The sequence below is a fragment of the Athene cunicularia genome, assembly GCF_003259725.1.
Source record: "Athene cunicularia isolate RWA chromosome 1 unlocalized genomic scaffold, athCun1 chr1_part1, whole genome shotgun sequence".
Lineage (NCBI taxonomy): Eukaryota > Metazoa > Chordata > Aves > Strigiformes > Strigidae > Athene > Athene cunicularia.
Window position 1 is genome coordinate 112570677 of NW_020799091.1, and position 23280 is coordinate 112593956.

The following is a 23280-nucleotide window of genomic DNA, read 5'->3' on the forward strand; positions in this document are numbered from 1 at the left end:
AAAAAAAAGCAGCGAAAGGGTAGGTTAGTAACAGCCTTTAATGCATAACTGCTTCAGGGGACTTATTTTGAATATAAATGAATGGCCCAGTGGGAATAAAACCCATGTAGTATTTTCATGTCGTTCTGACTTCTGAGGCTTTTATTTGTTACTGTCTTCTGTTACTTGATAGAAAATAACTGAGCTTTTGTTGAATTGTTGCAGCAAATTGATTACTTGTCTGAAAACTGATTGCGAGTTTTGTGAGGGGGGGGGGGGTTTATTTGTTTTTAAGGGGTGAGGTATTCTATGACTAGTGTTCAAACTTGATTTTCATTTAAAACTTTCTGTTTCAGTCCTTATGTAGTGTGAGATGATAAACACTGAACTTATCTGTGGTCAAGGACAGACTGTTGCACATACTAAGCCACAACAGATATGCCATGCGGGAAACAGTTACATGGCAAATTATGAGCTTTTGGAACAGTCTCTTTTTCTCAGTGTTAGATCTTCTTTTAGGTAACTTTTATCTGCTCACCAATTTGTAATTCTAGAATTTAAGAATGTTTTAGTGTGTGGAATGGAGGTGAGTTGTAGCTGCAATGTATTGCATAGTTCTGTAGTTTCAAAGTGACATTGTTATGTCTCAAAGAAAAAAACCTAGTACTTTTCAAAAATATTTTGGGTAGAAAAGAGGAGATACGTGTGCTAAACTTTCAAAGTTTCATATAATGAATTCCTTTCTAATTCATGTGTAGGGACAGATTTCATTATTATTGTGTAAATGTTCTTAGGTTCCAAAATTTCCATTTGTACTACATTTAACAGATAGCATCCACACACCATCATGTGATGGGTATGTGATACATGAATTATATTTTTGTGTGTGTTTTCATTTTTTTTAAAAATGTACGCAGTGTTTGTAAACAAAACATAAAATACTAGTAAGATCTGATATGTCACTATTCAGCTCCAATTTAATGCAAAAGCTGCAGGATATTTAGCTTTTATCTTTTGTTGGATGTTAAATAATTATATTGAAGCTTTTGAAAATTTGCAATAGTTAATGTGTCATTTCTTTCTCTTTTTTTTTTTTTTTTTTAATATAGGGAATTATGCTGGTAGGGGCACTGTTGGAATGGTGGCACGTTTTGTTCCTCCTCATCTCAATAACAAATCCTGCAGAGTAACGTCTCTGTGTTATAGTGAAGATGGTCAAGAGATCCTTGTTAGCTACTCTTCAGATTACATATACTTGTTTGATCCCAAGGATGACACAGCACGAGAACTTAAAGTTCCTTCTGCTGAAGAGAGACGGGAAGAGGCAAGTGATTAAGATGACCTGTTTTCATATTTTATATATTTTTTCTTATGGCACACTTGTATCAGTTGTATTTCCCTTGAAATTAATCTTAAATCAAGGTTGCTGTTCATAGATTGAGATATGACAAGTAGAGTGTTACAAAATTTGCATATTTACAATATATTTACATATTTACAGTATTCTGCCTCTGGTTTTCTTTCTTGCCTTTTTTTCCACTCCTAAAGATGAGAAGGCATCTATGTGAAGCTTGGGTTATAAGATCAGCAAGGGTGGCAGGTCACTCTTGTGACAGAGGTGTATTCTCTGTTATTTTCCATGCCACCAAAAGCATATTCCTTGAAATCAAGTATAAATACTCTTTGTTAAATGTGATCATTTAATGACAGAGATGAGGGGGTACAAGATGTTTAGATCAAGGAGGTGAGCCACTGCTACTGAGAAGTATTAACAATTTCAACAGTGATAACTAAAACACAAGCAGTTGTTTAGTATCGGTTCAAAAACAAATCTCTTTAACTACAGTAAAGTTATATATATCTCTTCTGCCTTCCCCTGCAGTCCCACAGCCATCTACTCTTTTTTTTTTTTTTTTTTTTCCCTGGCATTATGGTCACCCTTTCATAAGATCCTCTGTATCCTGAGGTCATTACCTTTAGTCTGAGACAGGGGCCTCAAGGGAGTTTGCAATGAGTTGTCAGCATCCTGCTGTCTTCACTGGGAGAATGAGTGTGATGATAATGATGGAGATTTCTTCCTCCTATGTGGTGGCAGAAACATGATGTTTTCCTCCTCCTTTTTTTTTTGAAGAGTCTGCTTGAGGGATATTTTCATACTTTTTAATCATATTTTACATGATGTGTTTACTTTATTTGTCTGCCAATATGGCATGTATATGCTTTTAAATGCTTGTTCTTTGTTCTTCTTGTTACCCCTACAACAGTTGTTGCTTGGGTCCAACCTTTATAGTACAGTTAACAGCCAGCCATGAGAAGGTGTCTCTGGTATCCCGCTGTGTCCACACCTGCAGGATATCTGCTGTCAGCCCATCAGTATCCTGTGGTCACATATAGTTCTTTCTTGCAGAGTTTACCTAGTTGGCATTCCTGTATATATCGAAACAGTTAACAAGAGGTTGCACCCCACACATCAGTGCAAATTAAGCAAAACTAAAGCAAATTATGTGATAATCACCTGGTCATTAGACAACTGCTGTTGCAGCTAAATGAGTTAAAAGAAAGTTCCAAGCAAGTGAAGCCAGATAAAGCCTGAGAAGGTGAGGCTTGTGGTGTTAGCTTCAAATTAAGCCTGTGGCCTGTTAGTAGCAATGACCGTGCTGTATTTACCAGGCCATAGGCTGCTATTACTAGTACAGACACTGTTGATCATAAGGGGGTGTAGATACACAGGACTAAGGAAAATTGTCCATCTGAGTTACACTGTTAACCTCACTGAGGCAGGAGAAAGCAAAGAGGAACCCAGAAAAATTATGTGATGAACAAATGGTTCTGCACTTTTCCCATTCTTCTGTGTAATGTTAATCTGATGTTAAGTAATTTGGTGGAGAATTGACTGACCAGTTACTATAGAGAAAAAAGGTTGTGACCACTTGTTAATAACAGTTCCTATGTATTCTTTTCTTCGTAGGCACAGAATATATCCTGTAGTCTCTTCTTGCTGGATGATTTCACTGAAATGATATTTTTATTTCATCCTGGCTTTAAAATATGTAGAATAGAAGGATTCTTCCTGAATCTGCTGACTCCTGAAAGTTACCACTTTAATATGCTTTCACCACAGGGGTTTTGCATTGAATTTAAAATTGTCAGCACAGCTATTTACTTTTTTAAAGCCATAAATATCTAATCGATACACTCAATTTCAAACCCTGAACTGCCTTTCTGCATGTTCATAGCACCAGTTGTTTTCAAGTTGCTGAAAGTAGCACTGCGTACATAGTACTTCTATACTTCCTGCTGCAAAAAAACTCATGTTATAAAAATTTTCAAACCCCAGAGGTTAAAAAACTAAAGTTTATTTTCATAAAGTTTCTTTGTTTTTTTTAATGTCTGGTTGGTTTTCATTTTGTTTAAGTGCAAATCCACATTTCATTAAACTGAAGCTGCTGTATAGTTTTTTAACATGAAGAGGTGAATATTTTTATTACTGCTCAGTATGGAAAGCCTGAATTAACATAGTAAAGTTAGTATTGCATAAAATAAAAGCTGCATTAGTTCTGAGAGTCATTGATTTAGACTGAACTGTGTAGCTAAAACTCTTGCATTCAATTGATAGTGTTGTACTTCTTCATAGTTCATCTGAACATACGGCTGACATTCCAGTTTGTGACATACAAATTTATGTAACTTGAGAAAATGGGGATACTACATTTATATATAGTTAAACTTAGAATTCTGTGTTGTCCAACATAAATAGCATTGTAATGCCTTTTCTCCTTTTTATTTTATTTATTTTTTTTTATTTATTTCTAGTTACGGCAACCTCCTGTTAAACGTTTGCGGCTAAGAGGGGACTGGTCAGACACTGGACCAAGAGCAAGGCCTGAGAGTGAACGAGAAAGAGATGGTAAAGTGTTTGCAGTTGTGGGAGAGTGTTTGTCTTGCTTGTGTTGGTTTTTTTTTTTTGTTCTTGGGTGTCTTCATTTTGGTTTGGGTTTTATTTTCCAATTTTTCTTAAGTACTCCTGAAATATGTAAGTGATTCAGGTTAAGCTGTCCATGTTTTAAGAATCAGACAGGCCTTAATATGGTTTTTAGAATTTAACACAGAACTGCTATTCTGCAGTGATTTTATAAAACGTGTAAATTGAAAGTATTCTCACCAGAAAAATTATGTTGCTTCAGTTGAGCTGATGTGAATCAAGGGGAGCTTACTTCATTGCATTGATCATGTAGTAACACAAACAAGTATTACCCTTTTTGTAGTCAAGCCCTATATGTAATCAAAGTTATAAATGAAATGCTCTGTGATGGTTACATTAGGGGGCTGGAGTTCAAGGCAATAAGATAATAATATCTTTCACTTTTTTTACAAAACACATGTATTAACTATATTTTTATGCTTATATTTTCATTTTTGTAATGTATTACTCAATTACTTGAAGTTTCAATAGAGTATATCCAAAGCTTTGCTTTAGTATCAGAAAATGGGATATGAAAGCAGGGCAGAGGATGCTCCGTCACTCATCTTACACTTCATTTAATGATGTATTTCTGTTTGAATCTGACAGGTTGTGGGGATACAAGTATTTGTTCTAGCTCCCTTAAATCTGTCTCACTTTTCTGCCTCTTATTTCCTTTTCCAGATTTTCTGTGTTGGTTTTATCATCTTCCTGATTCCCCAAACTAGAATAGAAGTGTCTAGCTGTATCAGACTAATAGTCCGTGTACCATAGGATTCTGTATCTGACACAGTCAATAGAAGATGCTGTTCAGGGAGAGAACACAAGCCTGTCCTTCCATCTTAGTCTGCTGCCTTTGCTGTTCCCCCAGTATTCAGAATTACTAGATTAGAAACTTTAGAGGATATGTTCCCATCTGTTCCTTTAGAATCTGTGTATGGTTCTATTGCTTGTCAGTTTTTATAATCCTTTTTTTAACCTGTTGATAATACTTCCTATGGCAGACAATTCCAGAAAGTTCAGTGCCCACTGTGTGAAGTATTCTTTCCTTTCTTTAAAACTGCTCTCTTTGTTTGATCATGTGCCTTCTTATTCTAATAGCACAGGATTTGATTATTAACAGTGTTACATTCTGCTTACTTGGTGCTTTTATTCCACAGACCTTATTTTTATACCTCCTCACATTAGGAACACTTTTGGTAACATTTTTGTTGCAGGTCTCTTCCCCTCAAAATTTTGCCTTTGCACAAAGTTACTTTTTAGCTACATTCTCTTTCAACAAAGTATCTCCAGTTTCCTAGCTGTTACTTCCACATTATATGAAGTGGATCTGATGAGGAGAAAGTAAGGTCTGAGAATAAAGGACTTCTCCAGTAGACTTGTACGGTATACACACGGGCTAGATTTTTATTTTTTCAAAACAAAGCTTCAGTATCTCTACTGTGTGTTATTTGATACAACTGTATAGTGACTGAGAAAAACGGTATTGTATTAGTTAAGCATGTGGTGACCTGTGACTTATTTTCCTGTTAACTGTTCATTACCCTGTCTTCCCATCAGTAACCATCTTCTGTCTGTTTTCTTCAGCTATTGCGTTCCATTTATGTGTGGTTTAAGTTTCTGAGGTCAGAGCTCCTCTGTCTGGGGTACAGGAGGGAATTAGAGATCTCATGGAAGGGTCAGAAACCTGCAGTGTGGAAATGAGGGTAGACAAGGGCATTGGGGTCAAACTGAGGTGCACTGTGGTTTTGGGGGTGGGGTGGGTTGTTGTGTTCCCCTTCCCTTTGCCTTCACTTTTCCCAATAATGTCTTTTAGATAATAATAAATAATCTAAAAGCAAGGTCCAGTGAAGATATATTCAAGCTAGATCCTAGCAGTGAAGGTTTAATGCAGTCCTGAAAGATAAACAGTTGCTCCAGATATTTGATCAGTCTTTCAGCTTTTATAACATCTGTGCAGGGAGCAGCACTGATATTTAAGGGGCATGTTCTCACTGTATGTGTTCTTCCCAAGTATGCTTCAGATTCTTTTAGTATTAGTTTTTGTATGTAGGGTATGAAAATATTTTTCATATATGTGTTTTGATAAGTAACTGTACTTGACAGGAATTCAGTTTAAGGTCTTCAATTACAAAACTTTTCCAAAAGTTGCTTAAACACAGCATACTTCCAAAGAGGCTAAGGGGTCAGCAGAAGCTCTTACTTCAGTATGAGTGGAATGGTCCAGTCCAGTGGAACAGTCTTCTATTAGAAGATAAACCAAAAAATGCCCACCACCACCCTGCAACCACCAAAACCCAAACCAAACAATTTTTTGCAGAATAAAAAACCCACTTAGATTCAGATATTATATTTCAGCACTTTACAAATGGAATCTTTCCTATCTTCTCTCCTGAAACAAATTTTATTTCATATGTAATAAAATGAGTTATGTTGAAAGTAAGTATGTCAAAGACTTTGCTGTTTGAGAGTCTTTGCAATCCTGACACATGATCCAAAATGTGCAAATGAAAATCTCTAAAAGAAATCTTCTGTTGTATTAAATTGTACTTATGAGGAGAATCTAAGTCACGAAGAAGCCTTTTGGAAACGTTAAAAACATCATGTGCTAGTTTTATAGTAGCCTTGTTGCTCTTTCATTGCTTAATGGTAAAATTGGTTATTTTATAATTACCTGGAAAAACATAAAAATCTAAGCTTTCTTAACTTATTTAACTGGCATTTAAAACTGAATGGCTTAAATTTCACAACGTCGTGTACAAAAGCTCCAGATAATTATAAAACAGAGGATGAAGGACTGTTGGTTTTTATGTGGTGCCGTGTTCAGCTGGTAATTCTTGCTGAACTGTTGTGCTGACAAAAGGAGATGGTTCAGGGGATTACTAGTTATGAAACTTACAGTACAGGGTTTTTTTAATGGAAGAAGAAATGGGGAGGAAAAAAGGAAAAATGAATGCTTTTGTAAACTTGTAGATTAAACTTTAGCATTACTTGTTTTACAGGGGAGCAAAGTCCTAATGTGTCTCTAATGCAAAGGATGTCAGATATGCTGTCAAGATGGTTTGAAGAAGCTAGTGAAGTTGCACAGAGTAATCGAGGACGAGGAAGATCACGGTCCAGAGGTGATTTCCTTCTTTTCAAGAATAATAATTACAGCAGAAAGTATGTTTATGCTGGATGTACAGGCCTTGAATATCAGCCTTTCTGAAGTGTAAACTAAAAAAATTTTAGCGTGTTCTGAAGAACTGAGTACACTTGTTTGCTGTATGAATGGTAATATAAAGGAATCCTTAGCAACAGAGTAGATTTATCTTTGAGCTTTTGTTTTTCTTGCTTTATTTTTAATCAAAGGTGGAACTAATCGGACAGATGCTCCTGCTACTAATAACATGCCACCTAGTACAGAATCAGAAACTGCCATGGAAGTAGATGGTTCTGAACAACTTCCATCATCTTCCTCTTCTACAATGTCAGCCCAAGCTCCTTCAACATCATCTTCAACAGAAAGTCCCCCTTCAACTTCATTATTGTCTTCTCCTGATAATGAACAAAGGCCTTCTTTAGGGGCCTCAGCTCAACCTGTACTCCATCAGTCTGGTGAGAAGAAATCCATCTTGTCATTGTTTACAAAAAATGCTTTCATTAAGAAGCAATTTTATTTTAGGATATTTTGGGTAATTGATCTCAAATCTATTTTCTTCTTGCACATCCTTAATGAGACTAGGTATTTTATAGTTACCAAGTGACTGCAACTGTGGTTTAAAGATATCATCAGTATCATTAGTATACCAATACCAGTTAAATACCATCAGCTGTATATGTTTGGCTGAAGAAGGAATCTCAAAAGGGGATAGCCAGTATTGGAAGTAGAAATAAAAAATTACTGCTTGCTTTTTCTAAAGCCACTGTTCTCTTCATGGAGTGTAAGTAACATCATGCCTTCTTCAGCTGTGATTTGACTGTAGCAGCATCAGTGCAATGAATAGCAGAAATTACGCCTGTTATAATCAGAAGAAATAGAGAATGTCTCCTTCAGTAGGAATCTGTATCTTCAACATTTCAGAGTCAGCAGTTGTTTTTTTTCTGTCAAATATCTGGATATATAGGGCTTAACTTGTGCGATATTCCATTATTGGTTAATAAATTATGCTACATTGATTTTTAAGTTTGTATATCTTGAAGAAACTAATTGTTTTTAATACAAACTTACATTCTTATGAGAAAAAAAATGAAAGTATATTCCACTCTTAATGTCAGAAACTTATTTGGGTGGTAAAAGAGCATCTTATGCTTTGACCAGCCCTTTTCCATCTCTATGCAGGAAAAGATGCCACAACCTTTAGAATTAAATATGTGCACAATAGTTTATTTTTACTTTTTAAAAATTAGTTTCTAGGCCTCACAGTTATGATGGAAAGGCTGACATGATCCAAAACACCTACAGGTTCAGACGATTGTTTTTAAATACCATGTTTTTTTGTATAAATACAACTTTTGTCAATTCTGTTGTAAAAACTTCAGGTGTTTGTCATTGGAAAAGATGACTGATAGCATCTTCAGGCCCTAAATTGGATGTTCTGCAGTGAAGGAGAGATGGGGATTTCCCAGGGAAAAGTGTGCCATTCAGTGTACTGTGGCTGCTGCAGCCAAAATCTTTGGGACAGATGAGAAATTATTAAGTATCTGAAAGATAGGGAAGCAAAAGACATAAATTGAAATACATTAGATGTATCATTCCCACCCTATCAAACCTTGCAACTAGTCTGATACTTACTTAGAGAAAATAAACAGTGAGCAGAAGGATGAAAATACACACAGCCTAGATGATATTTTATAGAATGAGTGAATACTAGAAAATTTATTTAGCAACAGAAGCTTTTAGTCACCTATGTTTTTTATTAGTATTGGTGTCGGTTTGCTGCAATCTCAAGATTTTCACAATACACACACAAAAAATGAAGGGCTCTAATTCATTGTAACCCAATTAATTGTAATTCCTTGTAACCCACTTAGCTGCAACTATCTTTGGTACAGAGGGGTAGCCACCAAAGAACATACATACTATTACCAAATAAATTTGATCTCTTTATTTTATAAAGTATATGGTATATCTGAAGCTTACAGTGGTCAGGAGAGTATGTCCCTCATTAAAAATAAATGCTTCAAGCTGTGTCATTGAAACTTTGTGTGTTGCATATTGATAATGCACTATAGAGCGTTTCTGAAGTTATGCATTTTCTATCCTTCTTTTTAAAGAAAGTATGCTGACTAGAAAAAGTGTTTTCCTCTTTTTCTCTGAATCTGTCTGAATTTCTAAGTCAAAGTTTATTCTGCTAGCATGAAGCTGAAGTTGTTATTTCATAATCTAGCTCTTTTCTGAAAGCATTCCCTCTTTCCCAGAGTTACTTTGGACTTAAGTGTCTATATTCAGTTTTAAAAGAGGGTGTGGCTATTGTTTTGTTGACAGACAGGATGCCTTCTAATTTATTGTGTAATGTTTCATAGGTTCTTTGACTACACTTAAACAGGGTGTCAGATTGGCTGCCAATTCTTTAGGGAAAAAAAAAAAAAATCACCATACCCACACCCTCAAACTCCAAACCGAAAGAAAGAAAGAAAGAAAGAAAGAAAGAAAGAAAGAAAGAAAGAAAGAAAGAAAGAAAGAAAGAAAGAAAACTTTATCTGGTATTCTTTATTGTTGTATTGGAGATTTAAGTTTTAGGACCTGGTGCCATCTTTAAATTGTGTACAGGACTCCTGCAGGAGTAAACTTAATAGTACTATACGTTTACACACCTAGTAAGCATCTTGTCTAGTTTTCATTGCTTCTAAAACACTTAAGTTACTGTAAAACAAGTCTTTGGGTAACATGGGTAGTAAGTTCAGGGAGAGAGAAAGCTCCTGGAGCAGGTCATGGCAGAGAAGTAGTAGTGAGTTTATAAATGGGTAGGCTTGAATGTGGAGTTCCATTGTGCAGTGTTTGTATACTTACATAGTCCCTGACAGTGCTCAGTTAGGAGATTTTATCTCTAGTCTATAAATGTGAAAACACTGCACTCTGAATCAAGCATAGTCTTCCCTGGGTTTGTTTAGTTGCATTTATAGGTGAATAAAACCTGCTACATTCTGGGGTGATGGAATAGAGAAAGTGATAATAGAAATGGTAGTAGGAAGACCAGACAGAGCTGTGTTGTAAAAGATGGATGACTGGGTAACTGTTTTGAAAAAGAGAAGAATGAAAGTGAGAGGCTTTCAGCCATTGTTTTGTTTAAGGTGGTGGTAGATACAAGTTTGAATATTGTAGCGAACAGTTAGCAAATGAAGACTGTGTTTTCAGGTAGTGACTTACTTAGAATTGGAGCATGAATTCATACTATAGAATGGAGTAGACTTATAAACAAGTTTCCAGAAATAATTTCTACAGATTTCTGTACTGAACACAGGTACTGGTGGTAATCCTGTCTTTGAAATAGCAATATTTTTTGCATATATATTATAATTCAGATACATTGTTGGTATGGTGTTCCAGAAAATATGCCCTGTGGTGAGCATTTGAGCTTCTACATCTGAATCTCTTAATGTTTTAAAGTACATGTTCAAAATAGTCAGTACAAAAATGGTTCAGTGCTGGAGCTTGTTGGGATAGCTCTCTTTATCAGAATGTATATTCTAGAAGAATACAGTTGGAACATTTGAATAAGTTGCAAATAATCAACAAGATCGTGCAAAATTTCAGTAGCTTGTTCTTGTCAGTATGTTTGAATAATTATATATATATTTTTTATAATGAGACAGAACAATTGCTGGAGATTTTAATGCTTGTCACTAAGGAAAAAAATAATAAAATTATTTTCTTGCCCTTCTTGGACCATTTGGTGGGAACCGATCATTCGTTTTTTACATTAGTTTTAAGATATTGTACTTTTAAGCCACAAATAAACATCAGATACAACAAACTGTAAAATATAATAATACTTTTTAACTCATAAATAATATTCTAGATATACATTGGTACCATTGGGAGGGGAGGTATGGGGCAATTGACTAATTAGGATAAAGTTTAATCTTCATGTGTGTTCTGATATAAGGTAACTTTTCTTTTAAATTTTGAATGGGAAAGTGGCAATAGCTGTTTTTTTTTCCTCTTTCCTCACTCCATTTGCTGGCAAAATAAACCTTTGCTTAGAGATTCTGAAATGTGTTAAAAGGTGTTGTCATTGAATATATTCAGGATAGTAGTTGTCTCTTTACATTTTGAACTGTAGTTCTTGTTACATTTTAAATTGTAACTGCCTCTGGACTGAGTGGAACTGCATCAGCAGCAAGTACTGAAAACTGCAATTTTAGACATCACTGAAATTTCCTTAAAAGCATTTCTAGACTGTTTGGAGTTCTAATTTCCATAAATGTTCATGGCACATGAAAACTATTCATAACAAATCTTTTTGATGCCATATTTCTTTCAGGAAGTATATACTTTTCCATCTTGATACACTTCAACCATGAACTGGCAGGATGTATTTCCCAGAAGTGGTATTAAACTGAGGATATTAGAGCTCATGACTATTTGATATTAACTGGTGCCTTCTGATAATTTTTGAATGACTGGATTATGTCTTTTGGGTTTGTTTCTTTTTATGAAAGGAAATTTAAAATTTACTTGCTTCACTGACTAAATAAGGGTTGCAGAATATTTGTAAAGCTTTTGTTTGGATGAAAGGTTATATGTCAATGTAGTATTTTAACACTTCATAGTATTGATTTTTTTTTTTCTTTGCAGATTTCCTCATAACTTCAAAATATTCCAGTGTCCTTGATATACTTTCAAGATAGGTCTAGGCTAGCAGTTTATAGCAGAACTAGCTAGAGCATTTGATGTCAATATTTGAGTCTGAATTAGCTTCTCTACCCTACTGTATTATAGGTGAGAGTAGTTCAGCAGTGGTTCAGGTTAATGTTGTTCTACAGCTATTGCTAATAAAGATACAATTTGTGTTGCATAACGAGAAGTGCTTGCTGTACAGCACTTGTGTAAGTGGAGATAATCTGCAAAGAGCATTGAAAGAATAAAAAATTACTCAGACACGTAGTTTTGTAGCAGTTTGCAAAAAAATAGTTAATCAATTGTTTGGTACATACTAAACCAGTATAATTGATGAATAAAGACAAAATTATGAAAACAGTGGAGTCTAAAGGTGGAATTGAAAGAATAGTCTAAGAGAATCATACTAAGAATTGTTTATGAACCAATAAATTACTTTCTCTGTAGGATCACTTAACAGTGTATTCAGACTTTGAATCCTCACCCACTGGGAATGTCTGAGATAAAAAATGAGTTCATGATAAAATATATTTTTTGATTAGATGCTCTTCTGCCACCTATTTCCATAGTCCCAGTTTATTTTTTTACAGGCTTGTTTTGGAAAAAATTGCACTGATTTATTTATTTATTTATTTTTCACATCAGGAAGCTATCACACACATTTTGAAAATTTACCTGTAGATCACAGTTGCATAATTTCACACCATGAATATTCTCATTTGTTATTGTTTTAGGAATATGAAAATGAATACTTCTGTTTGTTTTGTTTTGAATCAGTCAGGAATAATTATTTGCTAAATGGTTTAAGTGTTGGGGATGAGGAGGTGGGTGTATTGTATGACATGAATCATGAACTTTTAAGTCCTGTGATTCATGCATTTAGGAAGAGACAAACAATTTCAATACTTCATCTTATAATTTCTGGGTTAGTAAATGATTTAAATATTTTTTTTTCACTGTAATTAGTATCTTGCTTCTCTCTGTGGTCAGTCCTTATTCCCCTTCTCCCTGTTCTGTATATTTTATGTTCAATGCTTCTTTTACATACTTTTTTCTTTTTTTTTTTTTCCCTCCCCTCCCTCCTCGTTTGTCAGACTTTATGGGACCTGAGTTAGCTATAATCCGTAGGGGTCTACAACGTCTGAGGCTTAAGAAGGCAGAACAACAGAGACAGCGAGAGCTAGCTGAGGGTTCAGCACCACAGTCCTCCTCCTCTGATCAGTCCTCCTCTAAGGGCTCCTCACAGGACCCTCAGACATCAGGTTGTCATTTGTCAAGGTTTCTTAAAGCAGCTAATGTAGTTATAGTTTGTGCTGCTGTTGTCTGCTGAGGTGCTTCTCTTCCAGAACGAGAGAGTTAATGCATTTGCTGCTTGTCTTACCTTGCATGTGGTGGTGTTTATCATCACATGATTAGGGAAAGAGCAATATTGACAGTTTTCATTTGTCTAACATGTTTGGATTATATAGCTAAATGATACTACATGGAGAAAGTTTTCTAGGTGCATGATATCAGGTATGTGCAATGTTTGCCAGAGCAGTTGAGCAAGAAATTGTGGTGTCCTGAATAGACTAAGGTACTTACACACTTAAAATTGCATTTCGGTGTTAATTATATCAGATGGTAACATTTAAGATATGGCTTTGGTTTAGCATATGATCTAAATCAGGGTAACGATTCAGTAAAACAGAATTCTGACACTCGTATATGCTATGGTTTTACAGAAAGTATAGTGAAAATACTTAGAACAAGCCAAAGTTCCCAGATAGGCTCTCCTTTTTTAAATACTGACTTTTCATTTCACTATCCTCTTACTCCTGTTTTACTGAGATTAAAAATGACTACATGAAAACCTTGGAGATGTTTATAATAAAAGAGACATATTTGAGAAAGTTAAGAGGTAAACTCTGCAGCATAAACTTTAAACAAACTCTGTCATGCCACTATGTAAAAATGAGTGAGCTGCATGCTCTGTGAAAAATCAGCATATTTTGTGTTGAGAAGTAACGTCTAGCAATGTTTCTTCTATGGATAAATTCTGTGACAGTTGAGGTGTGGCTAAATTATAAGGATTGTGTCATATATTCACAGCTCAATGTGCTGTGGTTCAATCTATTAATTTATCTGGAGCCTTACAGAACAATTTGATATAACAGTAGCTAGTGCTCTAGTTACAATACAGAGTTATTGAATTTTTAATCACTTCATACACTGGAAAATTCCAGTTTTCAGAATGTTTGAAAACCAGTAAATCCTGGAGGGCTGTGTGTTTATCTTTGGAATGGCAGCCATAGGTGCCTGTTACCTGTAGGAGGGGAACAAGAAAACTAATGGTAACGGTGTTCTTGTAGATGGCTGCAGTTTCCTGCCAGGAAAAAAAACAAAACAAAAAATCCAAAAGCTACAATTTTTTTCAACAAACTGAACATCAGAATTTATTAACTCAAACATATATATTGATAGAGGCAAAACCATAGCTAATACTTAACCTGCAGTAGATCTTGATCTTTCATTTCGGTTTTGGAATGACTTAAAATTTATTTTACTAAATTGCTTCCGGTTGAATTGAAGTTGGGGAAAAAAGTTTTGTTACAACCATATCTGTAGAATTTGCAGCTGGAGGTTTATCTGTGGGTTTCTTACTACCTCTGAAGTATATGTTGGTCTGGATTTAACTTGATACTGTCTTGCCCATCTCTTAGTGCTCCTTCAAGGATGCAATGTAATTCTTTACTCCTGGTTGCTTGCACGTCAGCATACTCCATGATCCATACTGACAAAAATTTGAAGCTTTAAGCTGAGTAATTGCTTTGACTAGGAGTGAGAGTGTATTGTATTTAGTTTGGATTCCATCACTGCCTCTTGGAGTTTTGAGTTTGCACATGCTTTGCATTTTAAGGGAACTAATGGGAAGATCCTATCACTTTGTTTGGTATCACCAGGGAACCACATAACACCTACATAGCCTTGGAACGAACTAATATTCAAATATTTACCTCATTCTTCATGTGATGAGAGTGAATTTGCAAATTTAACCATTTTACTTACTAAGTAATTGCTTTGAAAGATAGATTCCTTTAGCACTATGGAAACATCTATTTCTGGGGAAAGGAAGGGGGAATAGTTTTGCTATCTGACTTCCAACTCATTAGGATGTATATCTTTTTGCTATTTGGTCTGGTGGAATTTGTTACCTTTAGCATTACAGGTAGTAGAAGATTTTAAATGAGAAATTCAAATTTAAATATTTAATGTTATTTCAGTCAATTATTCCTCAAGAAATTTGATAAAAGATTACATTACCTCTTCCTTTCTACTCATATGAGGAAATACAAGAACTTCCTGATGTGCTTCATCAGCTGCTTTTGTTGTATTCCTCCTTTCCCTATCGTGGGAGCAAACAAATGAAACATTTCTTTTGATGGAGAATCCAGATCACCATTGCATTGTCTTACTTTTTAATACTTCTGCACTCTGGACATGGATATATTTGTATTTGCTCATTTCTTTTTATGCGAGTTACTTCAGTTTGTTCCATTTTTCTGACCACCAAGACTTATTTTTGGAAGATGAGTATCCACAATCTATTTCTTTGAAATACCAGAGCTGCAGATATTTGGTTTCTTGCTTCTCCATAGAGACAGTTGTTTTCCAATCCTGTGGTAGGTTGACATTTCAGAAATGTGGTAGGAGAAAAAGATATTCTTAGTTTTGTGGGGCTTTTTAATAATAATAAATTCCCATACAGATGCAATATCTATCTTTCCTTTTTTCTTCAAGGTCTTTGATGCTCTGTCTTGATGTTTAGTTTTCAGGCACTGTAGTTGTAAACTTTCAGACAAAAAATAACACCCCAAAATGTCTCTGTCATTATGTGAAATGGTGTCATAACCTCTGGCCCAGGGCTGCAAGTTCTCAGCCCTCTACTCTTGCCAAGCTTGGATGATTTACACTTGCAATTTTTTGGGGAATTCAGTGTGAGACTTAAGGCCATTTCTTCTGACCTGTTTCATTCTTAATCCTTATCTTTGCAATCAAAGAATCTCCATTATAGCTGTAGACACAGTGTGGAGAAAATACAGTCATGTAAGAAATTGCCACAAGAAATTAAGTAGAAAATGTTAGAGCTGAAAACTTTTCAGGTTTAGTCGATAATTAGACTGTATAGTGGTTATTCTGTTTCCTAGTCTAAGGACTTGTAATAGGTACATAAGGATTTGTAAGTTGTATTTGTAATAGTTCGTTATTGCTATTTAGAAAAATATGGTCAAAAGTTTATGTTGTTGAATGTGAAAGTGAGTTAACTGTGTAATGATTCACAGTGGGCTAATTTGACATTGAGGAAAAACATACTTCATCCTCAGATGGCAAAGAGACTAAAACTAGTGGATACTTCTCAAGTATTGTGTAGATTTGTTAAAACTTTTGTAAGTTTTAGAAGCAGTATATACTGCATGCATCAGGTCTGTTTTGTCTTCAAGCCTTTGAAGCCTTTGATTTAGGTATTTAATAGGTTCAGATTTTTTTGATAGCCACTTCATTTAATTAGGGAACTATGGCAAGTTGTTTGGTTTTTTTATTGTATACTTTCTCCAACAAAGCTTAGGGTTTACTTACATTTTTGTGGCATTTCATGACATTTAAATCCTACGCAGTATTTAAACAACAACATATATGTGCTATATGCAAAGTACAAAGAAAGTAAATCTTTTAAATTTACTGTTAGTGCTATTCTGCCCAGTGCTGATATGCTGCATATGAATCACCAGTACCTACATCACTCCTCTTTTTTGAGAACTTTAAGTGAATTGAATGCAATTTGAGAAGTTACAGAAATGTGAAGCATCTGATCTTGAGCTGAAAAAGAAAATATGAATCAATAATAATTGGGGGTTTCTGTAGTGGTCAGTGTGCATAATGAATTAATGTGAACCTTTCTTTTTTAAGCAAAAATTTAATTTGATTTAGACTGCATTTATTGTGGAATAAAGATACATGTGCATCCTGACATATTGCTGAACCTATGATGCAGATTGCCCTGATTTTATTTTTTTTAAACCGGTTGTTTCAAAAGTCTGTACAGTCAGTGTCTTTAAAGTGGAACAAATTCGAACTTCATTTCTCTGTTAAAGCTTTCTGTGGAGAACTAGGAGATGACTGCAGTTTTTATTACTAGATTCTCTGTATTCTCTGTAAACATCAGATGTAGAAATGTGTCTATTTGAAGTCCTAAATATGTAACTGAGAGAGTATTCACGGTGCAGAACAATTATTCCTAGTTATTAAAACAAGTATTTAATCTCTTAGTTTAAGGTCCACTTTAGGACTTTAAAAACTCACTTCTTCAGGCCTGGCTGTTACACTGGAGCTGGTGTTATAGTGATATAAGGAGGAAATTTTTGTTAACCAAATCAGTAGAGGTGGCATGCTAATATTTTGCTGAAGTCAGGTGCTGATTGTCCAAACTATAGGAAGATCCTTCAGCATATAACTGACTTTAAAATTATCTTCTATTTTCTGTTTGAGGTTTCCCAAATTTATGAATCTCCAGTTCCCTCTTTAAGTGGTGTTCCAGTTTAGAATGTACTGGTGACATTACAACCAGTGGTGAACTGCATTGGGATGCAGACCCAGCCTGTGAAGGTTCAGGTAAGAGTTTGGATTTTTGTTTGTTTTTTTAACTATATGGCACAGTTTTGGTAACACTTTTTTCAAAACCTTTATCAGAAATTATGAAAGTACTTTTTCAGAATTTTTACAAAACAAAGCCATATATTAAAAAAAGAGGCATTTACCTGAACTTCTCTAGGCTGGTTTCATGGTCATGTTTATTTCACTGCCTGAGCTGTGGGGTTCCAGACTGCAGTGCCACTTCAAGGGGTGCTGGTGATCTGTGGCTTCAGATCCTTTTGATCCAGAAGATCCTTTTGAAAAAGGAAAAGAAGTTACTTTAAAATTGCTACATTGCTACAAACTGAGCTCTTGGAATATTTAGGATGCTTCCTATATGTAATAAGAGAATTGTTAAACAACAAGTGAAATGCATTCACAAAGTTGTAAGAAGACATCAAAATAATAGTGAAATGTGGGACGTTTAAGCCTAGATTGTCATGGACTACTACCTAGAAAATTTTTCATTTTTATTTACTGTGGTTGTATGATGCACATGATAAAACATACCTGCTTTTTACTTACCATTGTATTATGTGAGGTCTTAATAAAATTTAGAAGTCCTGGTAAGTGTAGTAAATATAATTTCTTGTGTTTATAATTAAAATATCTTAGTCATATGTCTTCTGTTTATCTTGGTCTGAATTAAAGAGCTGATGAGATTAGTTTTTCAAGACAAGTAAAATGCTTCGCAGCATGATACACCTTTTAAAAAAGGACATATAAGCTTATAGAAAGAATTGGAGTGCAGGAACAGAGTGTGACAGAATCAGTCTTCTCAGCCTGCTGTCCAATATCTCTCCTTCCTTTAGCACTTTTCATACAAATCAATCCCAATTATGGGCTTTATAATTCTAATTTAGTGATCAAAGCCAGCCTGCTCTTGAGAGGGGCATACCCATTCCTGTGATGGGTCAGCTGGAATACAAGCAGATCATTTTATGACATGGTGCATCTTTACACCAGCTTTTTTCCTCTGATTTACATTCTAAAAAGTGGGTTACGACTCCACTGAAAAAACTTCATTGTAAATACTTATCTCCTAAATTAGAAATTACATGTAAAGTACACTTAATTTTTGGAAAGTGAAATATATTAATGTTACAAGTCTCACGCTTAAGAGCAACATCCCATCTGAATCTAGATGACACATTCTGTGGTCTGGCTTAGATGTGTTTGGTGGAAGGCATTGGTATAACTGAAGAAAGGTGAAGACAGAGCTGGGCCAATTTTATGTTCCCCAGTCATGTAAATAAACTATAAGCCCAGCAACCAAATCAAGCCAGTCTCTAAAACACTGAGCTCGCCTCACACTCTCTTGATCTCTGTTTTTCACTCCTTGTTCCCTCCCTTACGCTAGGTATCAGTGTAATGAAGGAACAGGCTGATTCTTGCACCAACGGCTGGGAGGGAAGGATCATTTGAGGATATGAATTTAAATCAGCTTTGTCAATATAGCAGGTGTTATGTCTGTACTGAAAAACAGTTCATGCTGGTGATTCTGGCCCAAACCTAGAAGTGAGCTTCCTGTAGGGGAGAGTGTATTATTTCATTGCTTTCCTTGTATAGGTTTTAAATTTATGTTAAAATTCTTCTAGCATGCTGTGATGTTAGCAGACTGTGACTCAGTTTATAATAGAAGATATTAAATCCTTTTTATCTTAGCATGAATTTGTTTGTAACAGAAGATTAACAAATGGAACCAAGATATTGCAGCCTTGCCAATATCCTTGAAATACTGCACTAATTTATGTACATCAGCTCATCTTAAGATAATACAGAAGTAAGATGTGGTCTTCAGAGGTGACAAGGAAAATAGACTTGCAGAAGATACCGAACTTTGCACCTGTCATATGTCTGCACAGTGACTGCAGTGCTGGTGATAGGTATTAATCAGTACTGTCCAGTGGAAATAAATGCACTTCCGGGTTTTTTGATTTTTTTTTTTTTTTTTAATTTTATTTTCTGTGATTATATGAGGATTTTTAGAAGACTAACTGGTGGGTACTGTGATAACCTTATGTTCTCAGTCATTGGATGCCACAGAAGTATAGCATCTAGGAACAGAGAACTTTTGAACTGTTATATGAGTGGGATGTATTTTGGTGCTTTAATGTTTTAAAATAAAACAGTCTATATGCTGTTATATCTGTAAACAGTCTCATCTCTTATATTTTATGCTCATAGGTATAAATATTGAAGATACTGGTATGCCACTGAGTATTTTATGTTGAAGTGTCGAAATTCTGAAATTTACATTTAGCACAGAGTTTGAAATACTAGTGTCATTTGGTAGTTGGAGCAAAGGCTTTAGGAGTCATAACTCTTCAGTGTTTTTCCTGACACCTTAGAAACCTGAAGAACATAATAAAATCCTTGGTAATGGACACGCATTTTTAATATTGACATGTCAGCAAGCTTCAGGCTGTTCAATGACTGCTTAAAGAAATATATAATAATTTGAAACAAGTGGCTTTGCTTTTGTCATGCCTAGAAAGTGCAATATGGCTGGCTGCTCATAAAACAAACCCAAAGCTTCCTTATGTTGCTGCTTTTTATTTTTTTATTTTAAACTAACATATGATCATTGCTGTGCAGTTATCTGCTGCTTATGTTTTAAGTTGAAATCTCGTTTTTGTTTCAGATTCTCCTTCTTCTGTGGTTAACAAACAGCTTGGATCCATGTCACTTGATGAGCAACAGGGTGCGTGTGACAGGAAATGCGCTATACCCAGCCATAGTTGATTGCAATGCTTCCTTTTAAAATTGCCTTTCATGATGATAAACAGTCTAAAAATGCTGTTCATCTACATAAAGTAGAATTCTGTAAGCAGATCTGCTGGAAACTCATTAATTATTTAATTCTCAATATGAGTAACAGAGTAAGGTTAATTGTTTTCAAAAGCCATCCTATGCTCAATTCTTAATGCATTCAGTGTAGGTATATAAAATGTCTTATGTACTCTGCAGACATTTAGAATATTTTTTTAAATGCAAAGTAAAATTAATTCTTTAAACAGTCTTTTTCTGAATGGCTCTTCTTGGATCAAAGTGGAAATATCAAGATAGAAGTAACTTTTAATCACATAATGCCAAATTAATTTATCCTATGCAAGCTTTGTTATACTTGCACAGTTTGAGTAACGCAAGAGCACCTATTGCACTTAGGTGCATTTTACCTCTGTAACCCCTTGTTCTACACCCTTCCACTAAACAGCTACTAGTGCTTCTCTGTAGATGCCCTATGGGCTAGTGGTAGAAAGAACACTTGTGAGCTTTCTCTATGCCCATTATTCATCAGTCTTCAAATTGTGAGCAGTGATGTGGGCCATAGGTGACCCTATTCCAGCTGAACCAATGTCCATAGTGAAAATTTATGCCTGAATAATTAATGAGTGATAGATGGTAATTTAAAAATAGATTTCCATGCACTGTGCATTATGCTTACATCCATATCAAAGCCTCTGTGGAGATTTAATAGCTCAAATCCCACAAAAGACCTGGTTGTTTCATCTTGTTTCACATTCTAAACTCAAATGCTGTTTTGAAATCCCATTTCTGAAAAATGGTCTGTTTGGCAACTGTTGACATTACAGTATATTTTAGGATGCCAGAACATTGAAGAAAATTAAGCTGTCCTTTATATTGCCAAATAAATTCATTTTGTGGAATTACATTTTGTGATGAAATAGCCTTAAATGTCAATGTGTAATTTTGCTAATTATTCATGGTTCAGTAGTCTACATCACTCCAATAGTCAGGTTTAGCTGGAAATCTTGCTTGTAATTAGTGGCCCAAGTTATGCTCACTGTTATGAACTCAGAATAAAGCATTATTTAATTAGAGTAGGATAAACTAGAATTAACATAGAAAGTCTATATGTTTACTGAAGTTCCTACAACTGCAGAAATTTCAGAAAACTGATAAATTGTTCCATGAAGTTGTGAATTAAGCCCATCTGACATCAAAGATAAAACCAGAAGTTTTGGTCCCAGAAATCAGTTCCCAAATCTGCATCGGATTCCTCTTCAAGCACGATCAGTTGCCTTAAAAACTAGTTTGTGTATTGCTATTAATTGCATAGTTGTAATAGACCCATAGTTGTAATACTCTTGACCTTTTTTTCTAGTATTTTTTTCCTGTGTTAAGAAATTACTTCCATGTGAAGAGGTTTCCTCTCATGAAAACTCTTAAAAAAAAAAAAAAAAAAAAAGCCAAATACATTTGTTTATCCAGACTTTATTGGTAGACCAGTTCTCTGATTGTTTTAAGGCATTGTTTTTCTGTTGTGATAGTAAGGATCATCTGAAGAAGCACAGAATGTTACTTCTAGTTTGGAAAATTAGGAATTTGGAAAAAAAGGTTATTTATTAGGAAATCTGTTGTCCAGATGATAACTAGAAAGAAGAATTTGGTGAGATCCAGTTGAATTTTGAATTAAACTGCATTAGTTTCACTTCATATTTGAACAGAAATCTCAAAAAAGTATAAATAGCTAATGAAGGAAGTCATATCAGTTCTTTTTGTATAAAAATGTTTTTTCTTATTCATATCTTTTCTTAATTGACTATTGAATCAGCTGTCTTCTGTTGGACCGATCTCTTTTGTTGGCATTTATGTTTTAAGACTGTTTCAGGTTATAAAGATACTGGATACTTATTACAAACATAAAAATTTATAATGCCATTATTCTGACAGTCCAGCAGAAGCTGTAAGTCATTCCTGTCTGTACAAATTATTTTCAGATGGATTACAATGATCTATAATAGATTTTTTTTTTTTTTTTTGACTGTGATTGTAATAGTGGAGGGTGGCTGTTAGATTTGTTGCAGTGTAAAGGTGATGTTATGACTACAAGGTACTGCCTGAATTGGTATAATTAAATAGGGAACCTGAAGCTGGAGAACTAGCTTGGTAACTTTGAAGTGTAAATGTGTGCATGCAACCCATACCATTTTAGTGCTGCTTCCCACATACACAGAAGCCATGCTGATTACTGATATTTCTAGTATTTGCAAGTTAGTGCGAGGGTTTAATAATCTCTTATGGTGATGTCCATACCAGATTGTTCAGTGCCACATTAAAGATACTTGAGCTGGCTCAGAACAAGCTGGTATGTCAGTTGTGGCAGAGTTAGTTCCTCATGAACAGTAAGTCCTTGAAACTGTATTGGCATGTGGTGTGTCCCAGCTGATATGCTCTGTCTCTCAGTCAGAGGAACTGGTTGAGCATTGGTATGCATATAGCACTTTCCAGATTTATAGTGATCTCTGCAGGTACAAGCTTAAGAATTTCAGACCTGTGCTTCATTGTAGGGCACAGCATGATCTGTACTGCCTCCCTGGGTAAAGTGCAGTACTGTATGCCTTGGGCAATAGATTAGGCTGGTCCAAAGAATGATTTTTAGTCTTCCCTTAGATGTCATTGTGCTTTATACTGACGGGTATCAGTGTAACACTGTTCAGTCAGTATTCCTCATTAGAAAAAGGTATCTCCACCCTTCCTTCCCAGTTCAGCTGCTTTTGATGCATTTTCATGTGTTAAGCCTTCCCATGGAATTCCTGTTTTCCAAAACACACTACTTATTTCCTCCTCTTTGGATCAATTTTTCTCCCTTCAGAAGTAACTCTTTGGTTTTCACCCAGAATATAACTCTATCTTCAGAATGTACAAAGCTGATTTTCTTATGAGGAGATCATGATTAGTGCTAGATAGAAATTATTTTGGAAGTTTTTTGTGAAAAGTCATCTATACTTCTCTTGTGAGGTTGCCAATAGATTAGTGAATTGAGTTGTGGGGTTTGGTTTTTCTTTTTAAATAATATTACAAATTAAATTGTGTCTTCAGT

At 35.0% G+C, this 23280-nt stretch overlaps 1 protein-coding gene across 3 annotated transcripts in view; it reads left to right on the plus strand.

Annotated features, from left to right (window-relative positions):
* DCAF6 (DDB1 and CUL4 associated factor 6) overlaps positions 1 to 23280 on the plus strand; it is a 74492-nt gene that overhangs the window by 19491 nt on the left and 31721 nt on the right. The window contains exons 6-11 of one of the 3 annotated variants that reach the window (XM_026843274.1): positions 1089 to 1303; positions 3793 to 3886; positions 6943 to 7062; positions 7292 to 7537; positions 12857 to 13024; positions 20077 to 20136. In XM_026843274.1, coding sequence (XP_026699075.1) covers positions 1089 to 1303; positions 3793 to 3886; positions 6943 to 7062; positions 7292 to 7537; positions 12857 to 13024; positions 20077 to 20136 — 903 coding nt within the window. The remainder of the gene's footprint in view (positions 1 to 1088; positions 1304 to 3792; positions 3887 to 6942; positions 7063 to 7291; positions 7538 to 12856; positions 13025 to 20076; positions 20137 to 23280) is intronic. The other 2 variants (XM_026843283.1, XM_026843264.1) reach the window with 2 other exon arrangements.